General features: G+C 35.1%; 4 protein-coding genes across 14 annotated transcripts; 2 read left to right on the forward strand and 2 right to left on the reverse strand.

Annotated features, from left to right (window-relative positions):
* The first annotated feature begins 1,312 nt into the window (after window positions 1-1,312).
* On the forward strand, window positions 1,313-2,915 carry Pont (RuvB-like helicase pontin). The gene is made up of 3 exons (XM_076324104.1): window positions 1,313-1,518; window positions 1,587-2,262; window positions 2,342-2,915. Exons 1-3 carry the CDS (start codon window positions 1,378-1,380, stop codon window positions 2,893-2,895), a joined length of 1,371 nt encoding a protein of 456 aa, XP_076180219.1. The 5' UTR covers window positions 1,313-1,377; the 3' UTR covers window positions 2,896-2,915.
* A 480-nt stretch (window positions 2,916-3,395) lies between these two features.
* LOC143153180 (glycine dehydrogenase (decarboxylating), mitochondrial) lies at window positions 3,396-7,694 on the forward strand. Its single transcript, XM_076324103.1, has 10 exons — window positions 3,396-3,721; window positions 3,792-3,870; window positions 4,348-4,483; window positions 4,552-4,942; window positions 5,023-5,543; window positions 5,613-5,892; window positions 5,963-6,612; window positions 6,679-7,142; window positions 7,212-7,357; window positions 7,423-7,694. The coding sequence occupies exons 1-10, from the start codon at window positions 3,518-3,520 to the stop codon at window positions 7,528-7,530; spliced, it is 2,979 nt and encodes a 992-aa protein (XP_076180218.1). The 5' UTR covers window positions 3,396-3,517; the 3' UTR covers window positions 7,531-7,694.
* A 122-nt stretch (window positions 7,695-7,816) lies between these two features.
* On the reverse strand, window positions 7,817-10,508 carry LOC143153182 (uncharacterized). Of its 8 annotated transcripts, none has more exons than XM_076324109.1 (6): window positions 10,259-10,410; window positions 9,699-9,853; window positions 9,028-9,566; window positions 8,895-8,970; window positions 8,624-8,809; window positions 7,817-8,350 (listed from the first exon to the last, which is right to left on the reverse strand). In XM_076324109.1, the coding sequence occupies exons 2-6, from the start codon at window positions 9,745-9,747 to the stop codon at window positions 7,938-7,940; spliced, it is 1,263 nt and encodes a 420-aa protein (XP_076180224.1). In that variant the 5' UTR covers window positions 9,748-9,853; window positions 10,259-10,410; the 3' UTR covers window positions 7,817-7,937. The 8 variants fall into 8 exon arrangements, with proteins under 8 accessions (XP_076180224.1, XP_076180226.1, XP_076180225.1 ...); XM_076324111.1 differs by lacking the exon at window positions 10,259-10,410 and adding an exon at window positions 10,163-10,238; XM_076324110.1 differs by lacking the exon at window positions 10,259-10,410 and adding an exon at window positions 10,043-10,057.
* A 252-nt stretch (window positions 10,509-10,760) lies between these two features.
* LOC143153211 (U3 small nucleolar ribonucleoprotein IMP4) lies at window positions 10,761-12,420 on the reverse strand. 4 transcript variants are annotated; one of them, XM_076324158.1, is made up of 3 exons: window positions 12,355-12,415; window positions 11,909-12,048; window positions 10,761-11,806 (listed from the first exon to the last, which is right to left on the reverse strand). In XM_076324158.1, exon 3 carries the CDS (start codon window positions 11,760-11,762, stop codon window positions 10,827-10,829), a length of 936 nt encoding a protein of 311 aa, XP_076180273.1. In that variant the 5' UTR covers window positions 11,763-11,806; window positions 11,909-12,048; window positions 12,355-12,415; the 3' UTR covers window positions 10,761-10,826. The 4 variants fall into 4 exon arrangements, with proteins under 4 accessions (XP_076180273.1, XP_076180277.1, XP_076180274.1 ...); XM_076324162.1 differs by lacking the exon at window positions 11,909-12,048 and having other exon boundaries at window positions 12,355-12,420; XM_076324159.1 differs by lacking the exons at window positions 11,909-12,048; window positions 12,355-12,415 and adding an exon at window positions 12,282-12,347.
* Between the last annotated feature and the right edge of the window lie 1,213 nt (window positions 12,421-13,633).

Raw genomic sequence — 13,633 nt, forward strand, 5'->3', positions numbered from 1 at the left:
TGGTTTTTTTAAAAATCAATAAAAGAAACTCAAGAAAGAAAGGGTCAAATTAATTGAAATTTTATTAAAAAAATTAATAAAAGAAACTGATAGGAAAAGAGGGTTAGATTTATTTGAAGTCTTATTAAAATTATCAATGAAAGAAATTGACGAACAAAATAGGGTCAACGTCGCATCTGCACTGGGAGAGATTAAACTTCGTTTGAAACCTTGCGCTCCAAATGCGAAGTTTAAACGAGAAAAGGGCCAAGTTACTGGGCTCCCGGTATCCTTCAGTTGCATCGGACCCTGAAATCGTGTATAATAAAGTGTTCTTATATAGAAACTGAGTACTCGTCTAAGCACTTTCGAGAAAGCGATTAATATATGAGACACCTATCGTTGGAAAAACGTATCAAAATATCTTTCCAGATGAGGGATGCTCGGACTGTAGTACCAGTTTATGAAGAGAAAGAAAGAAGCCACTGCATAAAGTATAGTTTTGTATGATAATTGGTAATAAATAATCAAGGAAAACATAATATTTCATTATGTACATTAAATAATATTTTTATTATATGGCATTTCAAATTCGATGGTTTTTTTAAAAATCAATAAAAAAAACTCAAGAAAGAAAAGGTCAAATTAATTGAAATTTTATTAAAAAAATTAATAAAAGAAACTGATAGGAAAAGAGGGTTAGATTTATTTGAAGTCTTATTAAAATTATCAATGAAAGAAATTGACAAACAAAATAGGGTCAACGTCGCATCTGCACTGGGAGAGATTAAACCTCGTTTGAAACCTTGCGCTCCAAATGCGAAGTTTAAACGAGAAAAGGGACCAAGTTACTGGGCTCCCGGTATCCTTCAGTTGCATCGGACCCTGAAATCGTGTATAATAAAGTGTTCTTATATAGAAACTGAGTACTCGTCCAAGCACTTTCAAGAAAGCTATTAATATATGAGACACCTATCGTTGAAAAAACGTATCAAAATACCCGTGAATTTCATAAGGCTAACGAGTATTTTTTCATAAAATTGGTGTTTTTCTATTTTAGTGCTTATTTCGTACAATATTTATCATAAATAATTTAAGTATGCAATCCGTTATAGGTTTATAGAATATTTTGATATTTACTATTAACTGTTTTCTAGATTGATTAACAAAAAGAAAATGAGCTTTGAAAAGCTTTAGAATGGGGCTTCAATTTTCGCGGTTTTATAAATTTGAATTTGACCAATTAGAAACGTTTTCTGTGTGTTGGCTTAGAGTGAACACGTTTCCATAACTACCATGCAGCAGTGGTGGGGTTGGAGATTAGATCAATCAAACAGGTATCTATATAACGTGTGCTTGATTTAGCGGGCACGGAATATTTTGTTGCGATTTGAAAGAATGAAGATCGAAGAAGTAAAAAGTACTGCAAAGACTCAAAGAATTTCGGCCCACACGCATATAAAGGGTTTAGGGCTTGATGAAAATGGGATAGCGATACAAGCTGCAGCAGGCCTTGTCGGTCAGGAAATGGCGCGCGAGGTTAGAATCTTTGTGCGCTGTTGCAATGATAAAAATAGTGAATGAAATAATAATACGAAACGTTTTAGGCTGCTGGGATAGTGGTTGACATGATAAAGTCTAAGAAGATGGCTGGTCGAGCTGTGTTATTAGCTGGCCCACCAGGTACAGGGAAAACTGCGATTGCGCTTGCTATTGCTCAGGAGCTAGGTAATAAAGTACCATTCTGTCCCATGGTGGGTTCAGAAGTCTACAGTTCGGAGATAAAGAAAACAGAGGTCCTTATGGAGAATTTTAGACGAGCTATTGGTCTTAGAATCAAAGAGACTAAAGAAGTCTATGAAGGAGAAGTGACAGAATTAACTCCAGTTGAAACTGAAAATCCAATGGGTGGATATGGGAAAACGGTGTCTCATGTGGTTATTGGACTTAAAACTGCTAAAGGTACAAAGCAGTTAAAGCTGGATCCTTCTATATATGAATCTCTGCAGAAGGAGAAGGTAGAAACAGGAGATGTGATTTACATTGAAGCAAATAGTGGTGCTGTAAAAAGACAGGGCAGAAGCGATAATTTTGCTACAGAATTTGATCTGGAAGCAGAAGAGTATGTCCCTTTACCTAAAGGTGATGTGCACAAGAAGAAGGAAGTAATTCAGGATGTAACATTGCATGATTTAGATGTTGCTAATGCTAAGCCACAAGGTGGCCAGGATATTATGTCCATGATGGGTCAATTAATGAAACCTAAGAAAACAGAAATTACAGGTAATATTGGCTGAAATTGTTTAAGCAGTTTCTATAATCCAATTTGAGATGGAATTGTATCATCAATTATTTGTTGCAGATAAATTACGTAAGGAAATAAACAAAGTTGTAAATAAGTACATTGACCAAGGAATTGCAGAATTGGTACCAGGTGTTCTATTCATAGATGAAGTACACATGTTAGACATAGAAACATTTACCTATCTTCACCGTGCACTAGAAAGTGCCATTGCCCCCATAGTTATTTTTGCTACAAATCGAGGACGTTGTATAATTAGGGGAACAGAGGATATTATGTCTCCACATGGAATACCTCTTGATCTCCTAGATAGGCTACTTATTATACGAACACTTCCATATTCTAGAGCAGAAATAGAACAAATAGTTAAATTAAGAGCTACGACAGAAGGATTACAAATCGAAGATGAAGCTTTGTCCACTCTTGGTGAATCAGGAACAAAGACAACTCTCAGATATGTGGTACAACTTTTAACACCTGCTGCAGTAGCAGCAAAAATAAACGAGAGAACAATTATTAAAAAGGAGGATGTCGAGGAAGTAGGAGCGCTTTTCTTAGATGCAAAGTCCTCTGCTAAAATTCTTACCCAAAATAAAGATAAATTTATGAAATAAACATGTTCGATTGGATGATACTCAGCAAAGTATTTATCAATTTCCCTATGATATAGTTTAAGTATTAAGTCATGTTTAGTTTTATTATATTTGTATACCTCTAATTGGTTTAGAGTTTTATAAATAAAATTACATTTTTATGAACTATAAATGTTAGTTCTCAATATAGATTTTAGGTGAATCTTATTTGTTTCAATAGTGTGTTAAAACTAAGTTATAAACACAGTAAATAATGTAAAAGAGCAGTTATTCAAATGCAAACAAAGTACTGCAATAAATATTGTTTCAAAACAATAAGACACTTTTAATAATATTACAAATTTGGTCCTTTTCCATATTATTGAAAATTATAGACTTACTAATGATATTTAGTAGTTTTCCAATATTGTCTAAGATATTTTACAACTCAGGGTTACAAAAGTTCAAGTTATAATCAAGAGTTATGACATCATTGGATGATAGGTCTTGAGGTATAAAATCTCCCTCCACTTCAATATGCTACTTAGTTTTCAGGAATCTAAGTGATTATGGTGTTTAATTCCAACATTAGGAGTGCAGTTCTATTTATATCTTAAATTTTAATATATAATTGCTACTTAATAGTTAGATTTTTTAATTGATCATGTTACATATTTTGAAAATAGCAAACTGTTCAAAATTGTTAACTAAATATAGTGTGATTCAACACGCGCGTGGAATAACATTAAGCAATGTACGGACGAGAAGTATTGAGAAACTTCTTCCAAGAAAAGATGAGTTTCAAGTTAGACACATTGGACCACAAGAACAGGAACAATTAGAAATGTTGAAAACCATTGGTTATAAGGTATTATTCTATAACTATTTAAAGCTAAAATATGTATTATAAATTAAATTCTGTTATTATAATTTTATAGAGTTTGGATGAATTAACAGAAGCAGCTATCCCAGCAAAAATTCTTTACAAGGAAGAATTAAAGATTGAACAACCAGTTAGTAAGTCAACTTATAAGTTTATGTAAAACATTTATATGAATAGGAATACTTGAAATAATGTGTTGAAACAGTTGGAAAGAAAACATTATATGCAAAAGCGTGCGAAGTCACGAGACTTTTGATAACGAACACGTGAAAAGCGATAACCCTTTGATATTGAAACAAACACGTTTATATAAAAACATCTTAACATTTTTTTGCACAGTAAATGTTTGTATAAAAATGTATTTAATGATTTAAATGTTTAAACAAATTTTTTTCTATAAAAATAATGCGTTTTAGTATATAGTATAAATAAGTTGATCTCTTGTTATTTGTAAAGTGTATCTTGGGTCAGAGGTCATTCTCATGCATTCAGATTAGTATTCACGTGATTTTCTAAAGTAAAAATCTAAAATTATACCACTGTGCATTGTCTAGATTATTTTATTCTATACTTTTTCTTACTAATTATATAAAATAATGACTTTGTTTTAGCCGAGTATGAATTATTAAAAAGGATCACAAACATTTCTGAAAAAAATGATGTATGGCGTTCGTACATTGGCATGGGGTACCACAATTGTTGTGTCCCTCATACTATCATGAGAAATATATTTGAAAATCCAGGATGGTAGATCATGTCAGACCATTTACCAAAAATTTAACATAATTGTAGCAACTAATTGAAGTTTATTCTAGGACAACACAATATACACCATACCAGCCAGAGATTTCACAGGGCAGACTTGAAGGTTTACTAAACTATCAAACAATGGTATGTGATTTAACTGGAATGGAAGTAGCAAATGCATCCCTTTTAGACGAAGGCACAGCGGCGGCAGAAGCCCTAGCTCTTGCTTATAGAAACAACAAAAGAAAGAAAATGTTTGTTTCTGATAAAGTTCATCCTCAGACGATTAGTGTGATTGCTACACGTGTTACCTCTCTTGGCCTTACTCTGGAAATTGGCAATGTCTTTCAAGTTGACACCAGCGCGAAGGATATCGCTGGAATTCTTGTACAATATCCCGACACAACCGGATCTATTTATGCGCTTGAGAAAATTGTGGAGAAGGCACATGCTGATGGTGTATGTATATGTAAAAGTTTAAAATTTTTGAACAAATAAAATTAAGGAGATTAGAAGAAGACCGATTTTTTCCATTGCAGACACTTGTTTGTGTAACTACTGATTTACTGGCTCTAGCCATACTTCAGCCTCCAAGTGAATTTGGGATTGACATTTGTGTTGGTACAAGTCAACGCTTTGGTGTACCACTTGGGTACGGGGGTCCCCACGCTGGATTTTTTGCCTGCCGACAAAAACTGGTGCGCCTCATGCCCGGTAGAATGATTGGCGTTACAAAGGATTTGAACGGTCAGAACGCATATCGTTTAACTCTTCAAACACGTGAACAGCACATTAGAAGAGACAAAGCTACTAGTAATATTTGTACTGCGCAAGCATTGCTAGCAAACATGTCTGCAATGTATGCAGTGTACCATGGATTTGAAGGAATAAAGAATATAGCCAACAGAGTACATAACTTGGTCCTAACTCTTGTAAAAGGTCTAGAGAATTTTGGGAATAAAGTAGAAAACGAGTATTTCTTTGATACCGTAAAAATACTACCTAAAGCGCCTATACAAACTATAAAGAAAAATGCGGCTGAGTTTAAGATAAACTTCAGGTAATTAATTGATAAAGATCTGAATGTTTTTATAGAAATTTAATCAAATCCGAATGTCAACTACTTCAGGTATTATCATGATGGAGTTGGTATATCTTTGGATGAAACCACTACAGTGCAAGATGTGAACGATATCTTCAAAATATTTTCTGCAGACATAACAGTTGAAGATGTATGTCAGGATGAGTCTTACATGGATAGAAATTTGAACAAATCTCGTTTTGTTCGCACCACATCATTCTTACAACATCCTGTATTCAATAGACATCATTCTGAAACAAGAATAGTTCGATATATGAAGTCCTTAGAAAATAAAGATGTGTCTCTTGTACATAGTATGATACCACTGGTAAATTGTTTGTACATATTGGCATTAATTACCATTAATGGCATAATTATATTTATAACTGTGTCAATAGGGATCGTGTACAATGAAATTGAATTCCACCACAGAAATGATGCCTTGTAGCCTACCAGGTTTCACAAATATTCACCCTTTCGTTCCTATTGAACAAGCCAAAGGATATCAGCAGTTATTTATGGAACTAGAGAAAGATCTTTGTGCCATAACTGGTTATGACAACATAAGCTTTCAACCAAACAGTGGCGCTCAAGGAGAATATGCTGGTTTAAGGGCCATACAATGTTATCACGAGTCCAATGGAAACAAGCACCGACAAGTATGCTTGATTCCTATCTCTGCTCACGGCACAAACCCTGCTTCCGCTCAGATGGCTGGTATGCAAGTGAAGCCTATTTTGGTACAAAAGGATGGTTTTGTGAATATTGCACACTTAACGGAAATGATTGACAAATACCAGGAAACATTGTCTTGTTTGATGATAACATATCCATCGACAAACGGTGTGTTCGAAGAGACGATTGGTGAAATTTGTTCTACAGTTCATGAAGCTGGAGGTCAGGTGTATCTAGATGGAGCTAACATGAATGCTCAAGTTGGATTGTGTCGTCCAGGTGACTATGGCAGCGACGTTTCACACTTAAACTTGCATAAAACATTTTGCATACCTCATGGAGGAGGAGGACCTGGAATGGGACCTATTGGAGTGTAAGTTATGTTAATCATAAATTTTAGTGTTATAATAATAAAACTAACAGTGTATTTTGTTTACAGTAAACGGCACCTTGCACCTTTTCTTCCAACTCATCCTGTAATTAATTGCACGGGTAATGGCAGTAATAATATAAAACAATTTGGTGCAGTGTCGGCTGCTCCGTTTGGTTCGTCTGCTATTTTGCCAATTTCGTGGGCCTACATTAAGATGATGGGACCCAAGGGATTAAGGAAGGCCACCCAAGTTGCTATTCTCAACGCTAATTATATGAGCAAAAGGCTGGAAAAGTTTTATAAGACGCTATACAAAGGAAAGACGGGATTAGTTGCTCACGAATTTATCTTGGATGTAAGGGATTTTAAGAAAACAGCAAATATCGAGGCTGCAGACATAGCGAAGAGATTGATGGATTATGGTTTTCATGCTCCAACGATGAGCTGGCCTGTTGCGGGCACGTTAATGATTGAGCCAACTGAATCTGAAGACAAGGGAGAATTGGATAGATTTTGCAATGCTCTTATTTGTAAGATTATGTTTCTCACTGATGTTACTTTTTAAACTATGATTAACAAGTTTATGTTTTATTTTGCAGCTATAAGGCAAGAAATTAGTGACATTGAAAATGGAAAGTTGAACATTGTTGAGAATCCATTAAAATTGGCACCACATACTCAAGAACAAGTGATATCGAGTAGATGGAACCGACCCTATTCACGGGAATTAGCAGCATTTCCGTCTGTAAGTATTTCGTACACATTTAAATGCGGAGCATTAAGTAAATGGTGTTTTTATTTACACTTTAGCCATTCGTAAAAGGAAGTAATAAGATCTGGCCAAGTGTCGGAAGAATAGATGATACATATGGTGACAAAAATCTATTCTGTACGTGTCCCCCTATTTTACTAGACTAATAAGCGTTTGTAAATTATTCATCGTGTACAGTTAGTTATAATGGAACTATTTAAATATTTATTATAATTTTTGTATTTTGTACAAACATATTATTTATATAAAATATTATACTTTTATAAGCAGATAAAATATAACAAAGATTCGACTTTAATGCTCAGAATTCTTCTTATTTAGCGAACAAAAGGCATATCATTTTGTTTTTATTCTTTATCCAATCAATAACTTAATGACTATATCAGAGTTTGTTCAATATATAAATATATATATATATATATATATATATATATATATATATATATATATATTTGCGCGCGCGTGTGTGTGTACGCATGCACGCATGCACGTATGCATGTATGTATATGTATATACAGTATACAGAGTACTTTCTCAACATTTTGTACATATATTACAAACCAGGCATAAGGTATGCAATATTATCGAGCATTTGCGAAAGTGTTTCGTGTTTAGCTCCATTAGTTTCTGGCACCTGTTGCGTTAGGCAAATTAGAGGACCCAGAGCGCAAAGTAAAGAGTCCAACAAAACCGACAGACTGCCCGAAACAGCTATTTGTCCATCGTGTTCTTTCAACCGTTCACCAATGATTGTTAAACTCTCACCGAGAAGTTTTAGGTGGGCCGCTACATCAATGGGTTGTGTTCCAACAACTTTGTACATTCCCGTGCCTATCATTGGTTCGTTAACCAAATCTTTTCCGGTTCGATTCGATGGTGGCGATATCGGAACATTTCCTACAACGGATGGTAGACCTAGTTGAATAGTTTTTTTCGAGGTAGCAGGCTTTTGCTCTTTTCCATTACCTGCAATGCAAAAAACAAAAGAATACCATAAAATGCTCATAGTCATTCGCCAGATTGTTTGGGTTAGCCTACCTCTAAACGAAACGCATGCATACAAAACGAATGAGAATGACACATCTACCATATAATTTGTAGGCATAAAAACAATATTTTGTTTCATCAATTTTTGACTAATACGCGTGCACGAGAAGCAAATTAGGATGAACGAACTACCATATAACTTTAGTGACATACTCGTAAAAATGATGTATACATGAGAACCAACAAACCCACCAATTTTATTAATGAATTTTTTTCGCGAAGCAGGCGGCGGCATTTTCCAAACAGGCTCATCTTTACTCGGAGGTAAAGAATGAGGCTTCGCTGCCAAGCGTTTTGCGCGTCTGCGCCAGTTATATTTTTCCAGATTTGGCACTGTAGCCCACAGTTCTCCTAACCGTTTAGAAATTGCTGCAAAATCTACAAAAAGCAATGTTTCACGAATAACATTAGCATTGTTTGCTAATTTGATCATAGTACAAAGAAACAAGTGAAGCTTATATACCCATGTAAGGACATTGTTCTAGTAATTCTTGCCTAATTTCTTTAGCCCACAACATGTACGCAGTAAATCTTGTTTTCTGAAAACATCATTGAATTGTAAGATAATCCCCTTAGTAACTTTCATTTGTACATACCCCTTTGTCTTTTCGCTGTGCCTTCATTCTACCTATTATTTTGCCATCTTTGATAATTAGTTTTTTTTTACATTTCTCAAGCATGTACAAACTATTAGCTTGTGAAGGCGTTTCTTGGCCAGGTGGTTCAAGCTTTCTAAAGCCTGCTTCTCTATCGTCTATCATAAGAGGATCTACATCATCGTCACTTCCAGAGTCCATACTATATCTCTCATCTTCGTTCAATCCAGTGGGATCATCAGATTCTGATCCTGACGACTGTCCTTCATTATCCGATAATGTCTCAGCTTTAACTCTTTGATGACCAGAACTAGAACTAGAATTTTTCCGTTGCTGTCCACCACTTCCATGTTGTATCGACTGACTAGGTGACATATGTTGTGTATCATATCTATCCAACAATTGTTGAGTTTGTAATTGCTGAGCTTTCTGGCGTTTGTATTTGTTATCCGTAAAATCGTCTGGTGATTCAAAGTCAACGAGTTTGGAAGATTTCTTTCTCACACGGCCACTGCGGGAGATACCCGTGACCTCTAGATCTGAAAGATAAAGCGGACTGCACCTTGCCAAGAAAGAGAAAGGGACCAAAATACTTTGTAACGGCTAACTACCACTCTCACACTGATTGGGGTCTTAAGATCAATACGTCTACACATTGTATACAAACATACTGTACACCAAGGGTGTGTGGGCATCCAAACGTAGTTCACTGCGCTTCATTCATGTTCTTATATTCTTCCAGATACATTTAGCTTTTCATATAACCGAATGTGATAATCAATTACATCTCGTGGACGCGTATTACATGTCAGATAAAATTTGTTATCTACAAATGCAAAGAAAGAATTCCCTGTATGCTTAGAATATATGAACATACAGTAATTCGGAATGAACACGATGTATACTACGATTAATTTAAATACAATTTATTTATATAACATTCTGCTTAATTGCAACATTGTTTTATTATAGAAATTTATTTGTTTAATAAAATTAATGAATATAAAAACCTAACCACGAATGGATCGTACACATCGTTAGTTTGACGGTTCTCCGCTACGAACAAAAGCGCTGGTAACCAAAACGTAGCTTGGACTAAAATATCGCCAAGGAAATTGACAAATTTACTACCTACGCGTACAAATCATGCGAAATACTGCAAGCGGACACGAGCAATACAAGCAATTGATCTACCAAACATCTTTCCCTATGAAATAAATGCTGATCTCACCGTCACTTTTCTGACGTTTCGGTGTTACGAACATATCCATAGCGTCGCTCTGTTGCTCCGTGACGAGCTTCTTGCGCCGTGGCGTCTTCTCAGATTTCGCGGGCTTACGAACATTGGTTTGCATTACGGAACAGCAAGTTTCTTTCGCCTTTCCGGGACGAGCGCATCTGACGATATTTTACCTATTTGTTTTTCCACAAACAAACGCTTATCCTCGCTGGCTAAACTTCGTTTTATTTGTATGACGTTTTTAAAAACAACTGCCATGAAGAAAACCAGAAGTCATCGCCGCGCATTTCGTATACGCATCACAGTGCAGGGCGCGAAATTTCAAAATATGTACACTGCGTCATTGAAAATTATATCAATCATATAATATGATTAAATATTAATAATATGATTTAGTACCCCAATATGGATTCATCATATTGATAATGCTTATTTTTTACTAAAGTTATAAATGAACAATTTGGATTACAAATCAAGATACACGATTTCCACATCTGGTGTAAAAACTTATTATTTACAACATTACAAAATTTATTCAAATGATTTAAGTATTAGAAAGTTAAATATCATCTTCTTGTTGCCATCCATCTTCGTTAGATAAAAATTTCCTTTTGTGGCTAGTATTCATATAAGGCCTCAGAGCCCATTCTGTATCTGCAGCTGTCTCTGCATCTAGAGTACCTAACTTAATTTCATATAATTTCAATTGAAATCTTGGTCCAACTTCCGTTAATTCCACATCTTTTCCATTGACTTTTTTGTAAGTATGATGTCGAAAAGATACATAATCATCATGATTGGCAAAAGTAATTATTCTTTTGCTATCTTCTTTCGGTACAGGAAACAAGTATTTTAAAATACTCATAACTCGTTCACCCAACTTTGTTCTAAAGTTGTGAAAAATGAGATGAGGATATTGTTCTGACATTGTTCCAATGTTGGGTATATCGTGTCTCATAATGACATCCGACATTGTGAAATATGCTGTTGGACCATATGGTAGATGACAAATGATAAGAGAATCGGGTGTACCCCTGTGTTCATGTACAATTATAAAGTCTGTAACATCATTTGCACGACAAGCGTGTATTAGCTGTTTCATTTCATAGTTTCCTCGATTCATTCTTTGAGAATTAGGGAATATTAAACGCAATTCCTTGACAAACATTTTCAATCTAGAACTTGGATCACGCGAGGTTGTAATTACAATTTTTGGATCTTCTACACCAGCCCATCGATACTCATCATCTTCATGAGAACCTAGAGTTCCTCCCATTTCTGTTCCCATGGCCACAGCCATTTCTGGACCAGCATCTTCCCATTCTAGTTTCTTCTGTACATGTAATGCTTCTTTTCTCAAATCTGGATGTATCGGTATATTTTCTTCCAAGCTACGTCTCAATTTTTCCTTTTTTTCTTGTATACTTTTTAATTTATCTTGAACTGATTTTCTGTAGAGATATTCTCTGCGAAGTCTTGCTTGCCTTCGTAACATTTTTTCCTCTTAATATGTATTTTTATTTTTACAACGATCTTATTCTGCAATTACAAGAAAATGATGACAGGTGATTATAGGTTATACTAGAAGCACATGTTTACAGGATATTACGTATATATACATTTATAATATGTATTATGTACCTATGTTCGATAATAATATTTGATAATATTAAATTATCAAATTTTTACTAACTCTTACGTATGAAATATTCGTTGAATCGCAACAACAATGTTACTTGATTTGTATTCATATATGTAAGTATAGTCGATCCTGATCCATTCTACAAATATAGAACCAACTATTCAACTTTTCTAATTTAAAAAAAATTATATTTATAATAAGTTTTTACGTGTACTAATTAAAATGTTTTTTAATAAATTGAATTACAATAAATTACTAATATTTTTGATGTTTATATAAAATATAAGATATTATAGGATAGGGTCTGAGAATAGGTGAAACTTGGGCTTGTTGTTACGTTAAGTTAGAAAAATAAATTCAACTCATTAGTACCATATTTTCCAAGATTGATTGTTTGATAGAACTTTAAACTATATATTTACAGGAATGAACTTTTTGCGTTTACCATTACTTTTACCGACTCTAGCGGTTCCGATATTTTTTGACGTCGGTATTTCAGATTAATTGATTAACATCAATTTCCTTGAGATAAACTGCTTATTCTATATCTTGTCTGTAATATCGTATTGTTTTGTCGAATCAACCTTAAGGTTCTTCGACTGTACTTTATCAACGTTGCTGCAGAAACGTTACATTGCGCTACCTTCTGGTAACTATTTCAATTTTTCGATCGTTACTTAGTCGATAACCTTACCGACTGTGTAATAGGTATAAATAATTTTTTATCGCTGGTCGGTGGTGAAATAAAATTTACAAAGTTTATGATAATGTTAAATACTGACGCCAGATATCGTGCCCTTATTTCATCACCGAATGAAATAAATCGTGGTTAACTAATACGTGCGATTTAATTACTAATTAGACATTTAATTTTTTTAATGTATCGAAGTGTCTTTACGTGACACTTGATTACCTTGATATGTTGAACGATCGAATGAACTTTTTCTCGTTGGAGAATTTTCAGAATTTGCCTTTGTTCATCGACGATCTGTCTTTTCCATTTGGTTCGAGCGTGTTTCCCCTCGTCGTCGTTAATTACAACCAGCTTGCAATTTCACTCCGGTTCGCGTTCTTTGATTCAGCCGCCTGCGCTCTATCTTCTTCGGGGAATATCATTTTTCTGCCTGCGTTTAATTAGCGACGAACCGCGAATCATAATCAGACAAAGACATTCTTTGTCAATTGCAAGGTTCAGAGAGTTATTTCGCGCAAGAAATGAACGGATTGCGTTCACGAACTTTTTTGAAACGGTAAAATTAGCGAGCAAAGGATCGAATTCAAACAGAAGCGGCATCGAAACCTTCGGAGTTGAGTCTCAAGGGACTTGGTTTGAAAAATATTCAGAGTTCCTTCGAAGTTTCCCTAAGATCGTTCGGAATTGAGGCAACGACACCGCGCGAGAACTTACGGTACTATATTTGGTCCAATGAGACGAGTCAGTAAAGAGAAACAAACATTCGCATGGAGCGATCACGCGACAGAGGGAGACAGACAGTGAGTTCAGTCTTGCCTCGATCGCGCGTCGATCATAAGCATTTGTTTACATCTGTCGACTCGTCTCGTTCGATTCGGTGTAGTATCGAGTCGCTCGAATATCAGTGAGACAAGAAGAATCGAGGGGCCATCGGCAGCGACGAGTACTCGTGCCGTTCACGGCGCCTCGTAATTCATTTAGACGGTAGCCCGACGAGACAGGCTCAATTACACCCGCCGCAAAAAACCGC

Source organism: Ptiloglossa arizonensis, chromosome 12, assembly GCF_051014685.1.
Source record: "Ptiloglossa arizonensis isolate GNS036 chromosome 12, iyPtiAriz1_principal, whole genome shotgun sequence".
Lineage (NCBI taxonomy): Eukaryota > Metazoa > Arthropoda > Insecta > Hymenoptera > Colletidae > Ptiloglossa > Ptiloglossa arizonensis.

Coding starts and splice junctions, on each gene's coding strand:
- LOC143153211 (XM_076324162.1), bottom strand. CDS start 11,762: ATGTTACGAAGGCAAGCAAGACTTCGCAGAGAATATCTCTACAGAAAA.
- LOC143153180 (XM_076324103.1), top strand. CDS start 3,518: ATGTTACATATTTTGAAAATAGCAAACTGTTCAAAATTGTTAACTAAA. Junction 6,613..6,678: donor GGAATGGGACCTATTGGAGT/GTAAGTTATGTT, acceptor TTTTGTTTACAG/TAAACGGCACCTTGCACCTT. Junction 7,358..7,422: donor AATTAGCAGCATTTCCGTCT/GTAAGTATTTCG, acceptor TTTACACTTTAG/CCATTCGTAAAAGGAAGTAA.
- LOC143153182 (XM_076324105.1), bottom strand. CDS start 10,382: ATGCAAACCAATGTTCGTAAGCCCGCGAAATCTGAGAAGACGCCACGG. Junction 8,971..9,027: donor CACAGCGAAAAGACAAAGGG/GTATGTACAAAT, acceptor TGATGTTTTCAG/AAAACAAGATTTACTGCGTA. Junction 8,810..8,894: donor AGAACAATGTCCTTACATGG/GTATATAAGCTT, acceptor TGCTTTTTGTAG/ATTTTGCAGCAATTTCTAAA.
- Pont (XM_076324104.1), top strand. CDS start 1,378: ATGAAGATCGAAGAAGTAAAAAGTACTGCAAAGACTCAAAGAATTTCG. Junction 1,519..1,586: donor GTCAGGAAATGGCGCGCGAG/GTTAGAATCTTT, acceptor GAAACGTTTTAG/GCTGCTGGGATAGTGGTTGA. Junction 2,263..2,341: donor TAAGAAAACAGAAATTACAG/GTAATATTGGCT, acceptor TATTTGTTGCAG/ATAAATTACGTAAGGAAATA.